Source organism: Aquarana catesbeiana, linkage group LG07 (assembly GCF_042186555.1).
Source record: "Aquarana catesbeiana isolate 2022-GZ linkage group LG07, ASM4218655v1, whole genome shotgun sequence".
Taxonomy (NCBI): Eukaryota; Metazoa; Chordata; class Amphibia; order Anura; family Ranidae; genus Aquarana; species Aquarana catesbeiana.
In genome coordinates, this window is record NC_133330.1 from 170,392,100 (window position 1) to 170,408,940 (window position 16,841).

At 36.8% G+C, this 16,841-nt stretch overlaps 1 protein-coding gene across 1 annotated transcript in view; it reads right to left on the bottom strand.

Moving 5' to 3' along the window:
* The window catches only part of PRG4 (proteoglycan 4), a 276,400-nt gene that overhangs the window by 30,720 nt on the left and 228,839 nt on the right, over window positions 1–16,841 (bottom strand). Inside the window, exons 16-19 of the mRNA XM_073591959.1 lie at window positions 12,853–12,954; window positions 9,327–9,452; window positions 8,541–8,948; window positions 1,011–2,021 (exon numbers count right to left, since the gene is read on the bottom strand). Of these exons, the coding sequence (XP_073448060.1) occupies window positions 1,011–2,021; window positions 8,541–8,948; window positions 9,327–9,452; window positions 12,853–12,954 (1,647 nt within the window). The remainder of the gene's footprint in view (window positions 1–1,010; window positions 2,022–8,540; window positions 8,949–9,326; window positions 9,453–12,852; window positions 12,955–16,841) is intronic.

Here is a 16,841-nt window from a genome sequence, read left to right on the forward strand (position 1 = left end):
CAGATTCTGTGTGCATCAGTTTTAGTAAATCTCCCAGGAGTGTTTTGCATGTAAAGCTGGCTAGTTTATCATTCCAAATAATAGTGTATTTTCTATACCCCAGAACCATTAACTACAATCCATTGTTTAGGTGTAGTGGAAGTTCTATTAGTTTTTTGCCAATGCTGAGACTTGATTGCAGTATCTGAGTACAGAGCCTGTCTGTCTGTTTAGATATCCTAAAAAACTTAGGATTAGAGCTAACTTTACCAAAAAACTGCCTCTGCAGGCAAGGGGCACTCAAAGATAAAAACAAACTGTACAGCTTTGACCAAAGTTGAATAATGTCTTTGCTATAGGTGTAGGCCATTTAGGTACTTGTTGAAGCCTGACTGAGAAACTCCAAGAGATTGCATCATCCTGCCATGCCTTGTTGCTAGGACATTGTTAAGAGATTCCTAGTTCTTTCTGCTCACCTCCACCATCACAGGAGCAAGGTCTCAAAAGCTGAGCTCAGACCTACTGCTTTAAGGAAAGAGCATGTGATGGGATTTGAATCAGAGAAAAAAAGGAGCTTATTCCTGTGATGATGGAGGTGAACAGTAAGAGCTGTGAATCTCTTAGCAATGTCCTAGCAACAAGACAGAATGGGAAGATGCAATCTCTGGGAGTTTTTCAGTGAGGCTTAAGGAGGTGCAGTACTTAAATGGCCTACACATATAGCAAGGGAATTATTCAACTTTGGTTAAAGCCAAAGACAATACCTGCATAATCAGTTTCTTGTAAAGGCAAATTATGCATTTAAAGTCCTGGATAAGTCCTGAAATCAATAATCATTAACAGTCTGACCTCATATGACATTATACAATGACCTGATAACTTCTATTACTTTATATGTCCTTTCTATTTCCAATTCCAGATACTAACAACCAGCTGTGGTAATTTTTACAAAAATAAGGTAGGGTAAGTATATAAGATCATAAAAGTGCAATTATTTTATAGAATTAGTTTGTTTTAATCCATCTACTTACCAGTGGCACGCTTAATTTTGTTTATTAGCAATAGCCATGCTGTTGACCTATGGTTGTCCTGGCCAGGTATTCCTGTTAAATTTGTTGTTGGTGAAGTATTTATTCTCCTGTATATTTCCTCTATTATCTGAATCATTTTTGATCCTGGTTGTTGATACCAAATATTTGGTGTCCCTTCAGATAATGGGTATTCAGGAGGAATCTTTTTCTCATCTATATTTGGTTGTCTTGTTTGTAATGATGATGGTATATTTACATTAGGATACTGTTGTTGCATCTCAGCACATATTTCTGTAATAAGCTTCAAGTCACTCTCAGGTATTCTCAAACGTATTGCTTCATCCTTGAGCAAATTACAAATATGATGTGGGTGAATTGTATGAGGTGTGGTGGCTTTATTAGTTTCAATGTCATCCTCGTTAATAGGCATAGTTGTAAAGGAATCTTTATGGTTTGATGTTGTTGTGGTATGCCTAGGTATGGATGTCGTTTTTGCATTCGGTGATTGTTTGGTTGTTGCTTCATAACTTGAACCTCCATCTGGTATAGGTCTTTGCCCTGGTTGCTTAGAAGTCTGATCAATGCCTGGTTGTCTAGTTGTCAGTTTAACAGATTGACCAGTTGTTGTTGTTTCTGCTGAGACTTTATTTATAATATCATCAGCATGTCTTGTAGTAGGGTTTGTGCTAGTTTGTGATTGACTTTCGTTTGGATTCCTTGTGCTGAAAAGAGCAGATGTGGTAGAGTATTCATTAATTTTATTTGTTGAACGATCTATACTTTGAGTCTTTGGAGATGTTCCGGTGTCTTTTCCAGGAGAAGAATGAGATAAAGTAGTTGTCAAACCACTTTCAGGTGTGTGTTTTGTTGGACCCATTGGAGTGCTCTTATGTTGAACTGCAGTTCCCTCTAATCCTGGAGTTGTAACTGCAGTTCCCTCTAATCTTGGAGTTGTATGCTTAGCATTAGAATCTGCAGTACTTTGATCCTGGGGTGTTTTCAATGTGCTCACTGTAAGATTAAAAGAAGGTTCATGTAAATGATTTATTCCACTTTCTATCACATCGTACATGTGCTTATTTTTTGTGACACTGCTTTTGATTGTAGAGGGAGTGGTTGTTACATTTACATTGGCATGCTGGTTAGTATTAATTTTATCTAAACCTTGTGCACTGGAGCCACTTACTTCAGTAATTCCACTTACTACAGCCACGGTGTGAAAATATGGTGAATGCTTTGGACTTACAGTGTTTTGTAGAGTTGTGAATGTGGAATGTCCACTCACATTCTCTTTTATAGTTGTAGACATTCTGCTTGTTCCTATGCCAAAAATAATCTTGGATAAGTGGCCCTTTGTAGGAAATGATGGACTTTCAATACTTTCACTTGTTACTTGGGCATCCCCAGCATCTGTTTTTCCTGTAGACATATCCTTTGGTCTCATGGTAGGCAAAACAGATAAAATGTTATGACTAGAAACATCTGTTGTTTCAACAGTTGTCTGAATTTTATGTAACATTTTAAAAGCTGAGGAACCCGGTGTAATTGTGTTTGTCGTAGTCACAGAAAAACTTTTCTTGTCTACTTCTGCAGTGCTTGGCTTTATTGTGAATGAAGTAACACTTTCTCCCTCACTCTTGGGATCTGTTGATAAGGGTTTGTAGGCATCTGTTGTCACTGGAAAATGTATTTCTGGATTTCTTGTCATGGCAGATGACTGGTCAGCCATGGAATCTTTATCCAATACAGTAGTAAAGGAATCGCTAGTATTTTCAGTAGCTACAGTGGTTTCTTTTGCAACTATCATGGTGATGCCAATGTTCTTATTATCAGCATCAGTAGCCTTTAAATCGTGTGTTGACTGAGCTGTCATACTTTTCATTGCTACAGATGATCCTTGTGATTTTGTATCTGGGGTTCTGCTTTTGGGCTCATTAAAAGAAGTGGTTTGTTGTGTATCATTATCAGGAAACCTAATAGTAATATTGCTGATTTCAGATATTGGAATAGCCACAGTAGAAGTGTGCTTATCTGTGGTCTGCCATACTTTTTTTTTATCTATGGTAGTGACAGATGATATATAGGCATGTTCTGCATCAGTTTCTTCTTTTATCAGTAAATCATCTGTTGTCATATGCAGAGTGTCAGGTGTCTGTCTCAAAGTTGATGTCTCACTTATGGACAAGGATTTTTGTGCACTGCTGGTTGTGACTGTGTGAGGTATTTCTGTTTTCTCAGTGGAAGCTACAGTTTTAATTGGTTTTGAGCTACTTTCTGTAATACGTGTAGTGTCTGGGGGCTGCTGTGTACTTTGCTCATTGGTGGGTTGCAGTGATGGCGTGTTCAGTGTTGTAGTTTGGTCTGTCAATGTTATATGAGTTGAATGTTGTTTCTCTGTCAGTGTTGCATACATTGTGTCAATTTTTGCACTACTTTGTTCTATTGTAAACATATTTGAGACTGATTTGTCCTCTCCTGGAGTTGTAGAATATGGAAGGTTTGTGAAAGTATTAATTAATATCCCAACATTATTTTTATTGTCATCTGTGGTTGGTAAATGTTCCTCTTTAATGGTTGACTGAGGAATATTTTCCTTTTTAGGGGTATCCATTGATCTAGGTGTATTTGTTGACTCTTTTAGAGGTGTCTGTGTTTTGTGAAAAGTGCCTACTGTTTGGCTTATCTGAGGGTTTTCAGTTGTTATACTTAATGCATTAGCCTTTGCTTCTGTCGTGAAAGGTGTGTTAAGACTATCTTTTGAATTTGTATCTGTTATCATTATTATAGAAGTCTGTTCTAGCTGTGTTTTCTCACTAAAAGAATTGGTCTGTTGTTTATCATTATCAGGAGATCTAAAACTAGTATTGCTGATTACAGATATTGGAATAGCTACAGTAGAAATTTGATCATCTGTGGGCAGAGAGCTTGTATTGAATATTGATTTTTCTGTTTGTTGTTTGTGTTTTATAGGTGATATATTTGGAGTAGTAGCTTTCTCTTTGGTTATATCAGTTGAGTCTAAATCTTTCAAAGTATTTGCCTCTTCTGTTACCAAACCAATGCTTGTTTTGTGATCAGTGGACAATGTGGTGTGGTAATTGGTTGATGTAATGGCTGTAGTGGTGACTTTAGTAACTGTTGACACTGAAGCACTTAATTCTCCAGACAGAATTGTGGATTTTATTTGGTCTGTACCTGTAGTAGCCTTTGAAGATATGATTTTAGATGTAAAATTAGACAAATCCTCCATAAATGTCTCTGTTGTTAAAATTATGGAATTTGCTCTTTCGCTAGCAGTCATAAAAATATTAGATATAATTGGTACAGCAGTGCTGATTTTTGTAGCAATGTTTTCTTCACTTTCTTTGTCTATATTCATGTTTTTTGTGGTAGGCCTAATATGTGGTACATCTGTAGTAGTGAGGGAAAATGTAGCGGAATCTGTTTCGTTTCTGACTGAGCCACTAGTTGTTGTACATAATGTTTCTGCTATGTTTGCAGTCTGACTAGATCTGGCTGCTATACTAGTTGAGTTTGGTATTGGTAAATCAGTATATACTGTATGAGGACTTGTTTTGTATTCTGTGGGACTGGTTGTTACTGGTTCTGAGGCAACTGTGTTCACAATAGTAATAGTGGCGTGTTGTGTACCTTGGTTTTCTGTTGTTTGCAAAGAGGTAGTCCTTGTTGTTGTATAATTATTTGTGATTCCTCTCTCTGTGGTTTGCTTTTCTGAAGATAAATATTCAGTGGTTGTGTTGGGTGTATGGCGGTTTTCTGTTGAGGCGATCTCATTAATTTCTGCATGGTATGTGGACAAAATGTCTCTTTTTGTTGTGGCAGTTGTCAGAGAGTTGTCTGGTGCTGTTGAAGTAATGTATATGCTTTGTGTAGGGTTTTTATGTGGTGGAACAGTTTGTTCCTTGGTTATATCAGCTGTGTCAATGGCATTTAGTACACTATTATTTGGCCCTGTTGTACCTAAGCTTGTTTTATGGCCATCAGACAATGTAGTGTAGTAACTGACTGGAAACAATGTCACAGCACTTGTAGCATTATCATCTCCTTTAACTGCTGTGACCTGTGTATTCCACTCTTTGGGCAATAGTGTTGTTTGCTGTTTTTCAGTTTTAGCCTTTACAGATGTCATACCTGATGTTTCCTTTGTGACAGCTATAGAATCTATATTATGTGTAGCAGTCTCTTTAGCAACAAATATAGTACTACTTTCTACTGGTACTTCAATGCTCATTTTAGTAGTAGGTGTTACTTTGTTATATATCTCATTTTCTGTAACTTCTTCTTTTTCTACTGGTACTTCAGTGCTTATTTTAGTAGTAGGTGTTACTTTATTATATATCTCATTTTCTGTAACTTCTTCTTTTTTTACCGGTACTTCAGTGCTCATTTTAATGGTAGGCATTACTGTGTTATATATCTCATTCTCTGTAACTTTTTCTTTTTCTACTGGTACTTCAGTGCTCATTTTAGTGGTAGGCGTTACTGTGTTATATATCCCATTTTCTGTAACTTCTTTTTCTACTGGTACTTCAGTGCTCATTTTAGTATTATGCATTACTGTGTTATATATCTCATTTTCTGTAACTTGTTCTTTGTCTACTGGTACTTCAGTGCTCATTTTAGTGGTAGGCGTTATTGTGTTATATATTTCATTTTCTGTAACTTCTTTTTCTGCTGGTACTTCAGTGCTTATTTTAGTAGTAGGTGTTACTTTATTATATATCTCATTTTCTGTAACTTCTTCTTTTTTTACCGGTACTTCAGTGCTCATTTTAGTGGTAGGCATTACTGTGTTATATATTTCATTCTCTGTAACTTTTTCTTTTTCTACTGGTACTTCAGTGCTCATTTTAGTGGTAGGCATTACTGTGTTATATATCTCATTTTCTGTAACTTGTTCTTTGTCTACTGGTACTTCAGTGCTCATTTTAGTAGTAGGCATTACTGTGTTATATATTTCATTTTCTGTAACTTCTTTTTCTACTGGTACTTCAGTGCTCATTTTAGTAGTAGGCATTACTGTGTTATACATCTCACTTTCTGTAACTTCTTTTTCTACTGGTACTTCAGTGCTCATTTTAGTAGTGGGCATTACTGTGTTATATATCTCATTTTCTGTAACTTTTTCTTTTTCTACTTGTACTTCAGTGCTCATTTTAGCAGTAGGTTTTACTGTATTATATATCTCACGTTCTGTAACTTCTTTTTCTGCTGGTACTTTAGTGCTTATTTTAGCAGTAGGTGTTACTGTGTTAATTATTTCACTTTCCGTAACTTCTGTTGATGTTAATAGTTTTCCTTGAATAGTTGATGGAAACTGATCTGCATTTATATTTTCTGTGGTAAGCCTTGCTTTTAGAATGTCTATTGCAGTGGTAGAGGACACACCAGAATGGCAGGTTGTTGGCATCTGTGATGTTTCGGGTAAGTTTACGGTCTGCCTAGAAGTGGAAGTCTCACTGGTTAAAATTGATTTTTGTGAAATGTCGGTAGTTAAACTAGTAATTTTAAACATTTCAGCTGTCACTGGTTTTACACCAGTTTCACTTTCAGGGGTCAAGGGCAAGTTTGTACTCTGCATTTGTGAGGTTTGTAGGTCTAGCCTGTGCATTGTTGTATGACTGACTGTGCCTTTCTTTTCAGCAGACTGTTGGGTGGTTATGCCAATGGGCTTTGCTGGATCAGTTTGTTCTTTAATTATTTCAGCTATGCTTACAGCATTTGTTACATCATTTGATTCTCCTGTTGACAAATCTGTTTTATGGTCAACAGGCAATGTAGTGTACAACGTGGCTTGAGAAAATGTAGTAGTTGCTTCTTTAACATCAGTAACTTCATTAACAGGCGACACCTTAGTAGTTTCCACTTTGGGTTGCAGTGTTGTTTGCAATTTATCTGTAGTACTTTCTATGGATGTGGTACTAGATGTAGAATTAGGCAAAAGTTCATTTACTGTTTCTCCTGAGACAGAATTGTCATGTTTACTTTCTGTAATCTCCTTTAATGTTGTCAAATTTTCTTGAATAGTAGATGCAGGAGATACTTTATCTGTATTGTCTGTTGTTTGCCATACTTTTATTTTATCTTCAGTTGTAACAGAGAATATATCTAAATGTTCTGTATTAGTTTCTTTTTTTATCAGTAAATCATCTGTTGTCATATGCAGAGTGTCAGGTGTCTGTCTCAAAGTTGATGTCTCACTTGCCGAGGAGGATTTTTCTGCACTGCTGGTTGTGACTGTGTGAGGTATTTCTGTTTTCTCAGTGGAAGCTACAGTTTTAATTGGTTTTGAGCTTTCCTTAATAAGTGTAGTGTCTGGTGGCTGCTGTGTACTTTGCTCTTTGGTGGGTTGCAGGGATGGAGTGCTCAGTGTTGTAGTTTGTTCTGTCAGTGTTATACGAGTTGAATGTTGTTTCTTTGTCAGTGTTGTATATATTGTGTCCATTTTTGCACTAGTTTGTTCTATTGTAAATATATTTGATACTGATTTGTCCTCTCCTGGACTTGTAGAATATAGAAGGTTTGTGAAAGTAGTAGTTAATATCCCAACATTATTTCTGTTGTCATTTGTGGTTGGTAAATGTTCCTCTTTAATGGTTGTGACCTCTGCCACTGTTGTTGACTGAGGAATATTTTCCTTTTCAGTGGTATCCATTGATCTAGCGGTATTTGTTGAATCTTTTAGAGGTGCCTGTGTAGAATGCAAAGTGCTTACTGCTTGGTTTATCTGAGGGGTTTCAGTTGTTACACTTAATGCCTTTGCTTCTGTTGTGAAAGATGTGTTGTAACTATCCTTTGAATTTGTATTTGTTGCCATTATTATAGAAGTCTGTGCTAGCTGTGTGGCACTGGCAGAAGTTGTATCTACAGAAACAGTTGACTTATCACTGAAGGGTGCAGTGGTTTTAGATTCATTAATATTTTCCTGTTTAGCAGTACCTGCTGGAAAAATTGTGTTCACAGTATCAGCTTCATCATGAAGTGAATAAGCCTTTTCAGTACTTCCAGTAGCAGAGGATGCTACGCTTAAATAAGCATTTTTTGTAGTTTTGAAAATTGATTCACTAAATACTACATTGCTTAGGTGAGAAGTTAGGAGCATTATTTGATCTGTACTCGCTGATGGTTGTTCAGTTGTTTCTTTAGTTGTAGAACTGTAGGTTATCATTTCCTTATTCAGTTTTTCATTTGTATCAAAGTGTGATGGGCTTATGGTCATCGTTGTCACTTTGCTATTTGTTTCTGAACTCACTGTGCTTCCTATATCAATTTCTACCTTCTCTCCATTATTTTTTCCAGGATATGGTGTGGTCATGTCCATGTTAACTGGATTATTAAATGAATCTTGTGTACTTTTTGCTTTGGTTTCCATGTCTTGCTGCTCTATAGTAGAATCATAGTTATGTGCAGGCTTTGTGCTTTCCTCATTGAAGGTTGCTGTTGGAGTACCAGTTAATAAAGTAGCAGATATATCCATACCATTCACAATAATGCTTATGTTTTTCTTACTTTGTTGAAGTGTAGTACCCATTGTTGTGTCCAGTTCTTTGGTTTTCTCCTCTTGTGTTGACCTTTGAGTGTAGAGAACTGTTGTAGCTGAACTTCCTGCAGATTGTTTTCCTGTTGACTCGGGAATGGGAATATTGGTTGTTGTTTTGTATGAAGATCCATTAATGCTTTCTGTCTGTGGGTTTATTGAAGGCTTTAATGTTCCTTCTGTGTTTTTTGTTCCCACTGTAGTTGCCATGTTTGTGGTTGTATTAAGCCTAATGGTTGTTGACACTATGGTTGTTTGTAAAAAGTTCATTCCACTACCATCTTCTCCAGAGCCCTCATCTGAAGTCGTGTAAACAGGAGTTGGGAGAGGATACTTCTTCTTTGGCGGCATTAAGGGATTTTCAGGTTCTTCTTCTTCTTCTTAAAAAAAAATGCAAAATGTTATTTTAGTATGCCAATATAGTACAGGTTGAACTTGATTTTGTTATTAGTATATTATAAGTCAGCTAATACATCTTTGTTAACAATGTGTGCATGTTTTGCACATTATGCATTTGTGTTTTGGTAACAATGGGGGAGATTTATTAAAACTGGAGAGTGCAAAATCTGGTGCAGCTCTGAATAGAAACCAATCAGCTTCCAGGTTTTATTGTCAAAGCTTTATTGAACAAGCTGAAATGATAGGTTACCACTCACAGCTGCATCAGATTCTGAGTGCTTGAGTTTTAGTTAATCTTCCCCAATGAGTCCATTTTATTTTTGTACTAAAGTAAAGTTAAACAAAAGAAAATTTCTTACCAGGAAATTTCTTTTTGTTTTTTTCTTTAAGGTTTTTTTTGTTTTTTTCTGTCTTCCTCCGGATTGATTTGCTTCTACTATGTGATGATGAGGACTGGGAAGAACTTGAAAACTCACTCACTGTTTCTAATAAAAACAGACAAAATAAAGATTAAAATTACCAATACATATTGATACAACAATAAAAGAACAGAAATATGCATTGTAAGGTGGATGTAGGTCTTCAGAGCACTTGACACCTAGAGGTTCTTACTTTTTCCACCTTCAGCCAACCTTTTCTTTAAGCTGTGCAGTTTTTATTTTGTTATTGTTAACACTTATTTGTTCAGTGGTAAGCAATAACATATTTTACTAGTTAATGTTAATGAAACCTAAATAACTGAATGGGTTCTTGTTATGAATATTTGGACCTCATTATCAATCCTGTGTTAGCTCTAGCACCATCTGACATGGAGCTTTTTCAGGGTTGGACAAAGGCAACTGAGTGGCTGGGAAGCACAGGAAAGATCAAGGGTTAGCTAGTGAAAGCCTCTGTCACTAAGTTGAGGCTTAATATGCTATCATTTACCCATTATGGACCAGATACTTATATACCTCCTAACTAGTTGAGGACACTGGGCATGCTACACATGCCCATAAAAAGTCATCAAAGTACACACGTCCAGTTCAGTCCTTTTGCCCCGCTGCCACTCCTCCTTCCCACTTGCTGGCAATCCCGAGATTTCATAAAAAACATGAGTTGCCATGCAAATACATCAGCTCTAGCAGCTGTTGGTGTAATAAAAAAAAAAAAAACGGTATGACTCAGTGTTTGTCAACACTGTTCAGACAAAATAGAGAGATACAAAGTTAACAGTGCAGATTAATTCATCTGCAGATCAAAGGGTTGAGCTTGATCTGCAGATGGTGCCAGTTAAAGCAACCTGTCAAATAATAAAGAAACATTTTTTTTTTTTTTTTTTAATAAAGTATTTTAGTTAGTTTACACTAATGAGCCATAAATGACCCTTCATTATTTCAACTTGTTTTCCTGCTGTTTTTTTTGTTTTGTTTATTTCTATTCTTAAACCAATAATATTTAAACATTCTTTGTTTTTATTTGTTTTTCATCAATTAGTTTTATTGTCAGAAATGAAAAAAAAAGCTTTATTCTTTCTGTAAATAACTTTGCAGTGTTTTGTACCAGAATCATAATTTTATTTTTATAAACTTTTTATCCACAGTAATACTATTTTTTTTGCAGGTTGCATAAAAGAAATCTTTTTAGCAAGAAATAATAACAAAAAGAAAGCATTGTTTGTTCTTGACCAAATAATACAAATATGAATTTTTTATCTAAAATAATGACATAATTCATATTGAATAAACTGGTCTATTGAAAAAATGTAAAAAAAATGCTCAGGCCCTTAGGGGGTTGTACAGGTGTGAAAGTAGAAGGATCAGAGAAAACTTCAACTTTGTGACTAATGATTCTGATATAGCTTTGTCATTACTTATGATACCAAAAAAAGTATATACTGAATCTTTTTTGGGTGACAGGTAAGTAATTTTTGGTTGTCTTCCAAATATTATTTTATGTTAGAAGTATCCTAAAATCGAAAAAAAATATTACAATGTTTCTGGTGTAAATTATGTTGTAGCTGTTTAGAAAAAGGTGTTTATTGTTGTATGTATTTTATAATGCATCTCTAAAAAAAGTTGTTATTATTACTACTACTATTACAACATAAAATAGATCCACAGTATTTATAAATGAAGCCTGCAAACACTGTTTTCAGACTTTGTTTATACATTAGTTGTTGGTAGAAAATAGAATACTATCCTGCTATCAAGCTGATTTAACTGTAAGATTTGGAGTGGCCGTTAGGAAGAAACCCTGTGCGTACGAGCTATGCTCAGGGTCTGAAATAGATTATGTTTCTTGGATATGCCTCATTCAAAAGGATCTTAAATCAGGTAATACAGTGCAGATTTGTCATAGGGCATTTGTCATACTCCAAGATTTGTGCACATTTTATTCTTAGAATTTACAACCTTGCGGGTGCTCAGGAATTTTGAGGCACTAGCAAGTCACTGACCCTACCATTATCCATCCAAAATAATGAAATTGGTTTTTGGTAAGCTTTTTTTAACCGCTTGCCATCCGGAGGACGTCATATGAGGTCCTCGACTTTCAGGGCTTATATCTGAATGATGTCTGAGGCTACAGACATCATTCAGATACCGGCATTTTCAGCCGGCGATTCCGTACACCATAAGAATGATCATAGCGGCATGTTCCACCGCTTGATCGTTCTTACGGGCGGCGGGAGGGGACGTCCACCCCCTCCTGCCGCCCTCCGGTGCTACTACTGACTCACCTCAGCGATCGGTGAGTCGGGCAGCAGATCCGCCGGCGCCAGATGTTCACCATAGAGATTTCCGGCGGACCAGATGGTCGCCGGAGTCTCTATGATCGTTCGGAGGCCGGGCGCGATGTTATGACGTCACGCCCGGCCTCTGCATTAAAAAAAACGGCGCCGCTTCGGCTATGAAGCGGCGATCGTTTTATTTTATTTTTTTATTTTAGGCTTCCCAGCCTAGAGGTGAGATGTGGGGTCTTATTGACCCCATATCTCACTGTAAAGAGGACTGATCGTGTCATATTCCTATTACAAGGGATGTTTACATTCCTTGTAATAGGAATAAAAGTGATCAAAAAAAAAAGTGTAAAAATAAAAATTTTTAAGTAAAATTAACAATAAAAAAAAAAAAAAATTTTTTAAAGCGCCCTTGTCCCCGTGAGCTCGCACGCAGAAGCGAACGCATACGTAAGTCCCGCCCACATATGAAAACGGTGTTCAAACCACACATGTGAGGTATCGCCGTGAACGTTAGAGCGAGAGCAATAATTTTGGCCCTAGACCTCCTCTGTAACTCAAAACATGTAACCAGTAAAAAATTTTAAAGCGTCGCCTATGGGGATTTTTAAGTACCAAAGTTTGGCGCCATTCCACGAGCGTGTGCAATTTTGAAGCGTGACATGTTAGGTATCTATTTTTTAAAGCATGAAACTGTTTTTTAAAAAAAAAAAAACGCGTTTGAAAAATTGCTGCACAAATACCGTGCAAGATAAAAAGTTGCAATGACTGCCATTGTATTCTCCAGGGTCTCTGCTAAAAAAACATATATAATGTTTGGGGGTTCTATGTAATTTTATAGCAAAGAAATGATGATTTTTGACATGTAGGAGCGAAGTGTCAGAAATGGCCTGGATGCGAAGTGGTTAAAAAAATAACCTTAATATTTCTTCCTCAAAGTTGATCCCCAGGCAAACAGCTAAATATATACCTGAAATTCACATATTTTAACTATTTGCCTGCTATATTATTGGTAATTAAGTACAGCTAATCTTGTCTCTTGCTGGACAGCATAACTGGGTTTTTAGTGTAGAGAACTGTTGTAGAGAACCTAGTATATGTGGTATATCTCTGTATCACAGAAAATACATTTCCACAAATCATGGCACTTTTTAGTCAATATGTACCTTGTCTTTCTTCTTCTGAGTCAACCTTATTTTTTCTTTTCACTGTATTTTTTGGTGAAGGTTTCTTTTTTGTTTTTTTCCCTTTTCCTGGTTTTGGGGATTCTGGTTGAAAAAAGATCAGGTTATAACACTGACATGTAAAGAGGATTTGGCTGCAAAGAGGCTAAAGAAGGTTAGCAGTTATGAAATTCACTAATGCTAAAATAAGGCGCAATCATTTTACAAATACAAAATGGCAGTTGTTTATAATTAACAGTGCTTTAGCAAATTAAATGGAATTTAGTTAAAGTTTACATGTACTTTAAAATTTAGCTTTACATGGTGGACCTCAATTACATTTGAGCATATGTGTCTGTCTATTTAATTGAATATGCTATTAATGAAAATTGTTATATAGTAACTTTGCACACCAGGACTCCTGTGTAAGGCTGGCCATACACGGAGCCAATTTTGCTTGATTCCATCCGCCATCAACACAGATGGAAGAAGACATTGGCCTGGCAGGAGGGATTCCCGCATCAACACTGTCTGTTGCTAGTGGCTATAGCAGCCGATAGTGATATTCGCAGGTAAAACCCAGCATGCTGGTTGTACCCAGCATCGAACAACTTGGTACATTCAGCCTGCCCATACAGGGTTCGAATCTCAGCCGGTTCCTATTGAGCCGGCTGAGATTTGAACCGTGTATGGCTTGACTAAGATGTAATCCAGGAGTCCTGAACTTCAGTCCAATACCCATGTCTCCATACCTAATGGCCCAAACACATAAGGCTACCTTTGCAGTTAACATACCCAGATTTTATAAACCTTACGTATATAAAATCTCTAGTGCTAACAACCCATCATCTCGACTTATCCCCCCATGCATTCACATACATCCTATTTCCATAAGTCGAGGTAGGGTTTATAGGCACCCAAGGAGCAGAAATGTCTGCTGTCGTTGTCCTTCACCACTCTAATATGAAAATATATAATTATCTATATTTTATACCACCTTATTGTTCTGTATACATACTGTCTAGAGTAACTCTGTTTATTTTGTACCAGTATTGTGGCTTTACCAAGTTTGCAAAACAATAGTGTTCCTGACAGTTGTCTTCTAACAATTGCTGTTAATAAGTTATTACCAAATGCAGCTGCCATCAGAAAAGATATATAGCCTTACTCATTAGCTTTTGTTTTTACAGGATGCAGAATTGTTTATGTGTAGACCAACCAAAATATTTGTAGACGCCAAAATAATTTTTTAGAGGTACATCAAATTCAACAAAAATCAATGAAACGTCTTTTTAATATTTATTATTATAAACAACACATTTATATTGTTTTGTTTTTTACTTTTTTTTTTGTCGAGATTTTTCTGTGTTGTTCATGTTGTTTCTGATGTACCACTAAAAAAATCTCATGGACATCTGTTAATATTTTGGTTGGACTACATTGTATAACACTTGGGATGGAGGTACATGTACATCATTTCATATACCAGATCACTATATGTATGTTAATTATGTGTGCGAGACTGATACTGTGCAGACCTAATTTAAGGACAAAAAAAATCACAATAAAATAACAAGCAACATTACCACAAAATGTTAGCATATCATCAGTTCTATCACAAATACAAAAAAAAGGGATTTATTCTTCATTTATGAACAGTGGGCAGAACCATGAGAATCAATCCCGTTTGCCTCAGTTGTTACCTGGCGCATCCAGCCTAAAATGAAACAATAGTATTTTACATGCAGAGCCCCCCCCCCCACCATCTGATTCATAGTATTAGATGGTGTATCGTAGTATGTACAGTGGGAACGGAAAGTATGCAGACCCCCTTACATTTTTCCCTCATTGTTATATTGCAGCCATTTGCTAAAATCATTTAAGTTCATTTTTTTTCCTCATTAATGTACACACAGCACCCCGTATTGACAGAAAAACACAGAATTTAAATTTTTGCAGATTTATTAAAAAAGAAAAACTGAAATATCACATGGTCCTAAGTATTCAGACCCTTTGCTGTGACACTCATATATTTAACTCAGGTGCTGTCCATTTCTTCTGATCATCCTTGAGATAGTTCTACACCTTCATTTGAATCCAGCTGTGTTTGATTATACTGATTGGACTTGTTTGGGAAAGCCACACACCTGTTTATATAAGACCTTACAGCTCACAGTGCATGTCAGAGCAAATGAGAATCATGAGGTTAAAGGAACTGTCTGAAGAGCTCAGAGACAGAATTGTGGCCAGGCACAGATCTGGCCAAGGTTACAAAAAAAAAATCTGCTGCACTTAAGGTTCCTAAGAGCACAGTGGCCTCCATAATCCTTAAATGGAAGACGTTTGGGATGACCAGAACCCTTCCTAGAGCTGGCCATCCGAACTGAGCTATCGGGGGAGAAGAGCCTTGGTGAGAGATGTAAAGAAGAACCAAAAGATCACTATGGCTGAGCTCCAGAGACGCAGTCGGGAGATGGGAGAAAGTTGTAGAAAGTCAACCATCACTGCAGCCCTCTACCAGTCGGGTCTTTATGGCAGAGTGGCCCGACAGAAGCCTCTCCTCAGTGCAAGACACATGAAAGGCTGCATGGAGTTTGCTAAAAAAACACCTGAAGGACTCCAAGATGGTGAGAAATAAGATTTTTTGGTCTGATGAGACCAAGATAGAACTTTTTGGCCTTAATTCTAAGCGGTATGTGTGGAGAAAACCAGGCACTGCTCATCACCTGTCCAATACAGTCCCAACAGTGAAGCATGGTGGTGGCAGCATCATGCTGTGGGGGTGTTTTTCAGCTGCAGGGACAGGACGACTGGTTGCAATCAAGGGAAAGATGAATGTGGCCAAGTACAGGGATATCCTGGACGAAAACCTTCTCCAGAGTGCTCAGGACCTCAGACTGAGCCGAAGGTTTACCTTCCAACAAGACAATGACCCTAAGCACACGAGTGGCTTCACAACAACTCCGTGACTGTTCTTGAATGGCCTGGCCAGAGCCCTGACTTATACCCAATTGAGCATCTAAGGAGAGACCTAAAAATGGCTGTCCACCAATGTTTACCATCCAACCTGACAGAACTGGAGAGGATCTGCAAGGAGGAATGGCAGAGGATCCCCAATCCAGGTGTGAAAAACTTGTTGCATCTTTCCCAAAAAGACTCATGGCTGTATTAGATCAAAAGGGTGCTTCTACTAAATACTGAGCAAAGGGTCTAAATACTTAGGACCATGTGATATTTCAGTTTTTCTTTTTTAATAAATCTGCAAAAATGTCAACAATCCTGTGTTTCTCTGTCAATATGGGGTGCTGTGTGTACATTAATGAGGAAAAAAATGAACTTAAATGATTTTAGCAAATGGCTGCAATATAACAAAGAGTGAAAAATGTAAGGGGGTCTGAATACTTTCCGTCCCCACTGTATATTTTTACATCAAAAGTCATTGTGCAGACAAAAATTATGTCAAAAATTGAAGCATAAAATCTTAACAACCGTTCACTTAAATCACTTAAACATGTATACAGTAAAAAAAAAAACTTTTTAAATGAACATATCCTCATGCAAAAAACAGTCTAAGAAACCTACTTTTATATCAGTGGGAAAGCCAACATAAATAAATACATTTCGCATGACTACAATGATCAGTCTATTGCAGTTTTTTGTAAATATTGTCACATCTTGACTGAAAACAAAATAATCAAAATGTTTTCCTTGTTCAAACAATTTATTGGTAAGAAAAGAACAAGATACAGTAAACGGGTCACTATCAGCCAATGTATTATAAGGAGATAGATATAGTCAGTAATTTTAGAGGTAAGAATGGGTACAACCATAACATCAGTACATCATAGTGAAGCGAACACATCAAAAGCAATATCATCAGAGTACGTTAGACAAATGGTGCCCATATCACAAAGTTAATAATAGACGTTGGCAAAAAATCCTAAGCAGGTAGAATGATAATATACCAAAGTCTAGGAGTAAGGCAGAAAAGG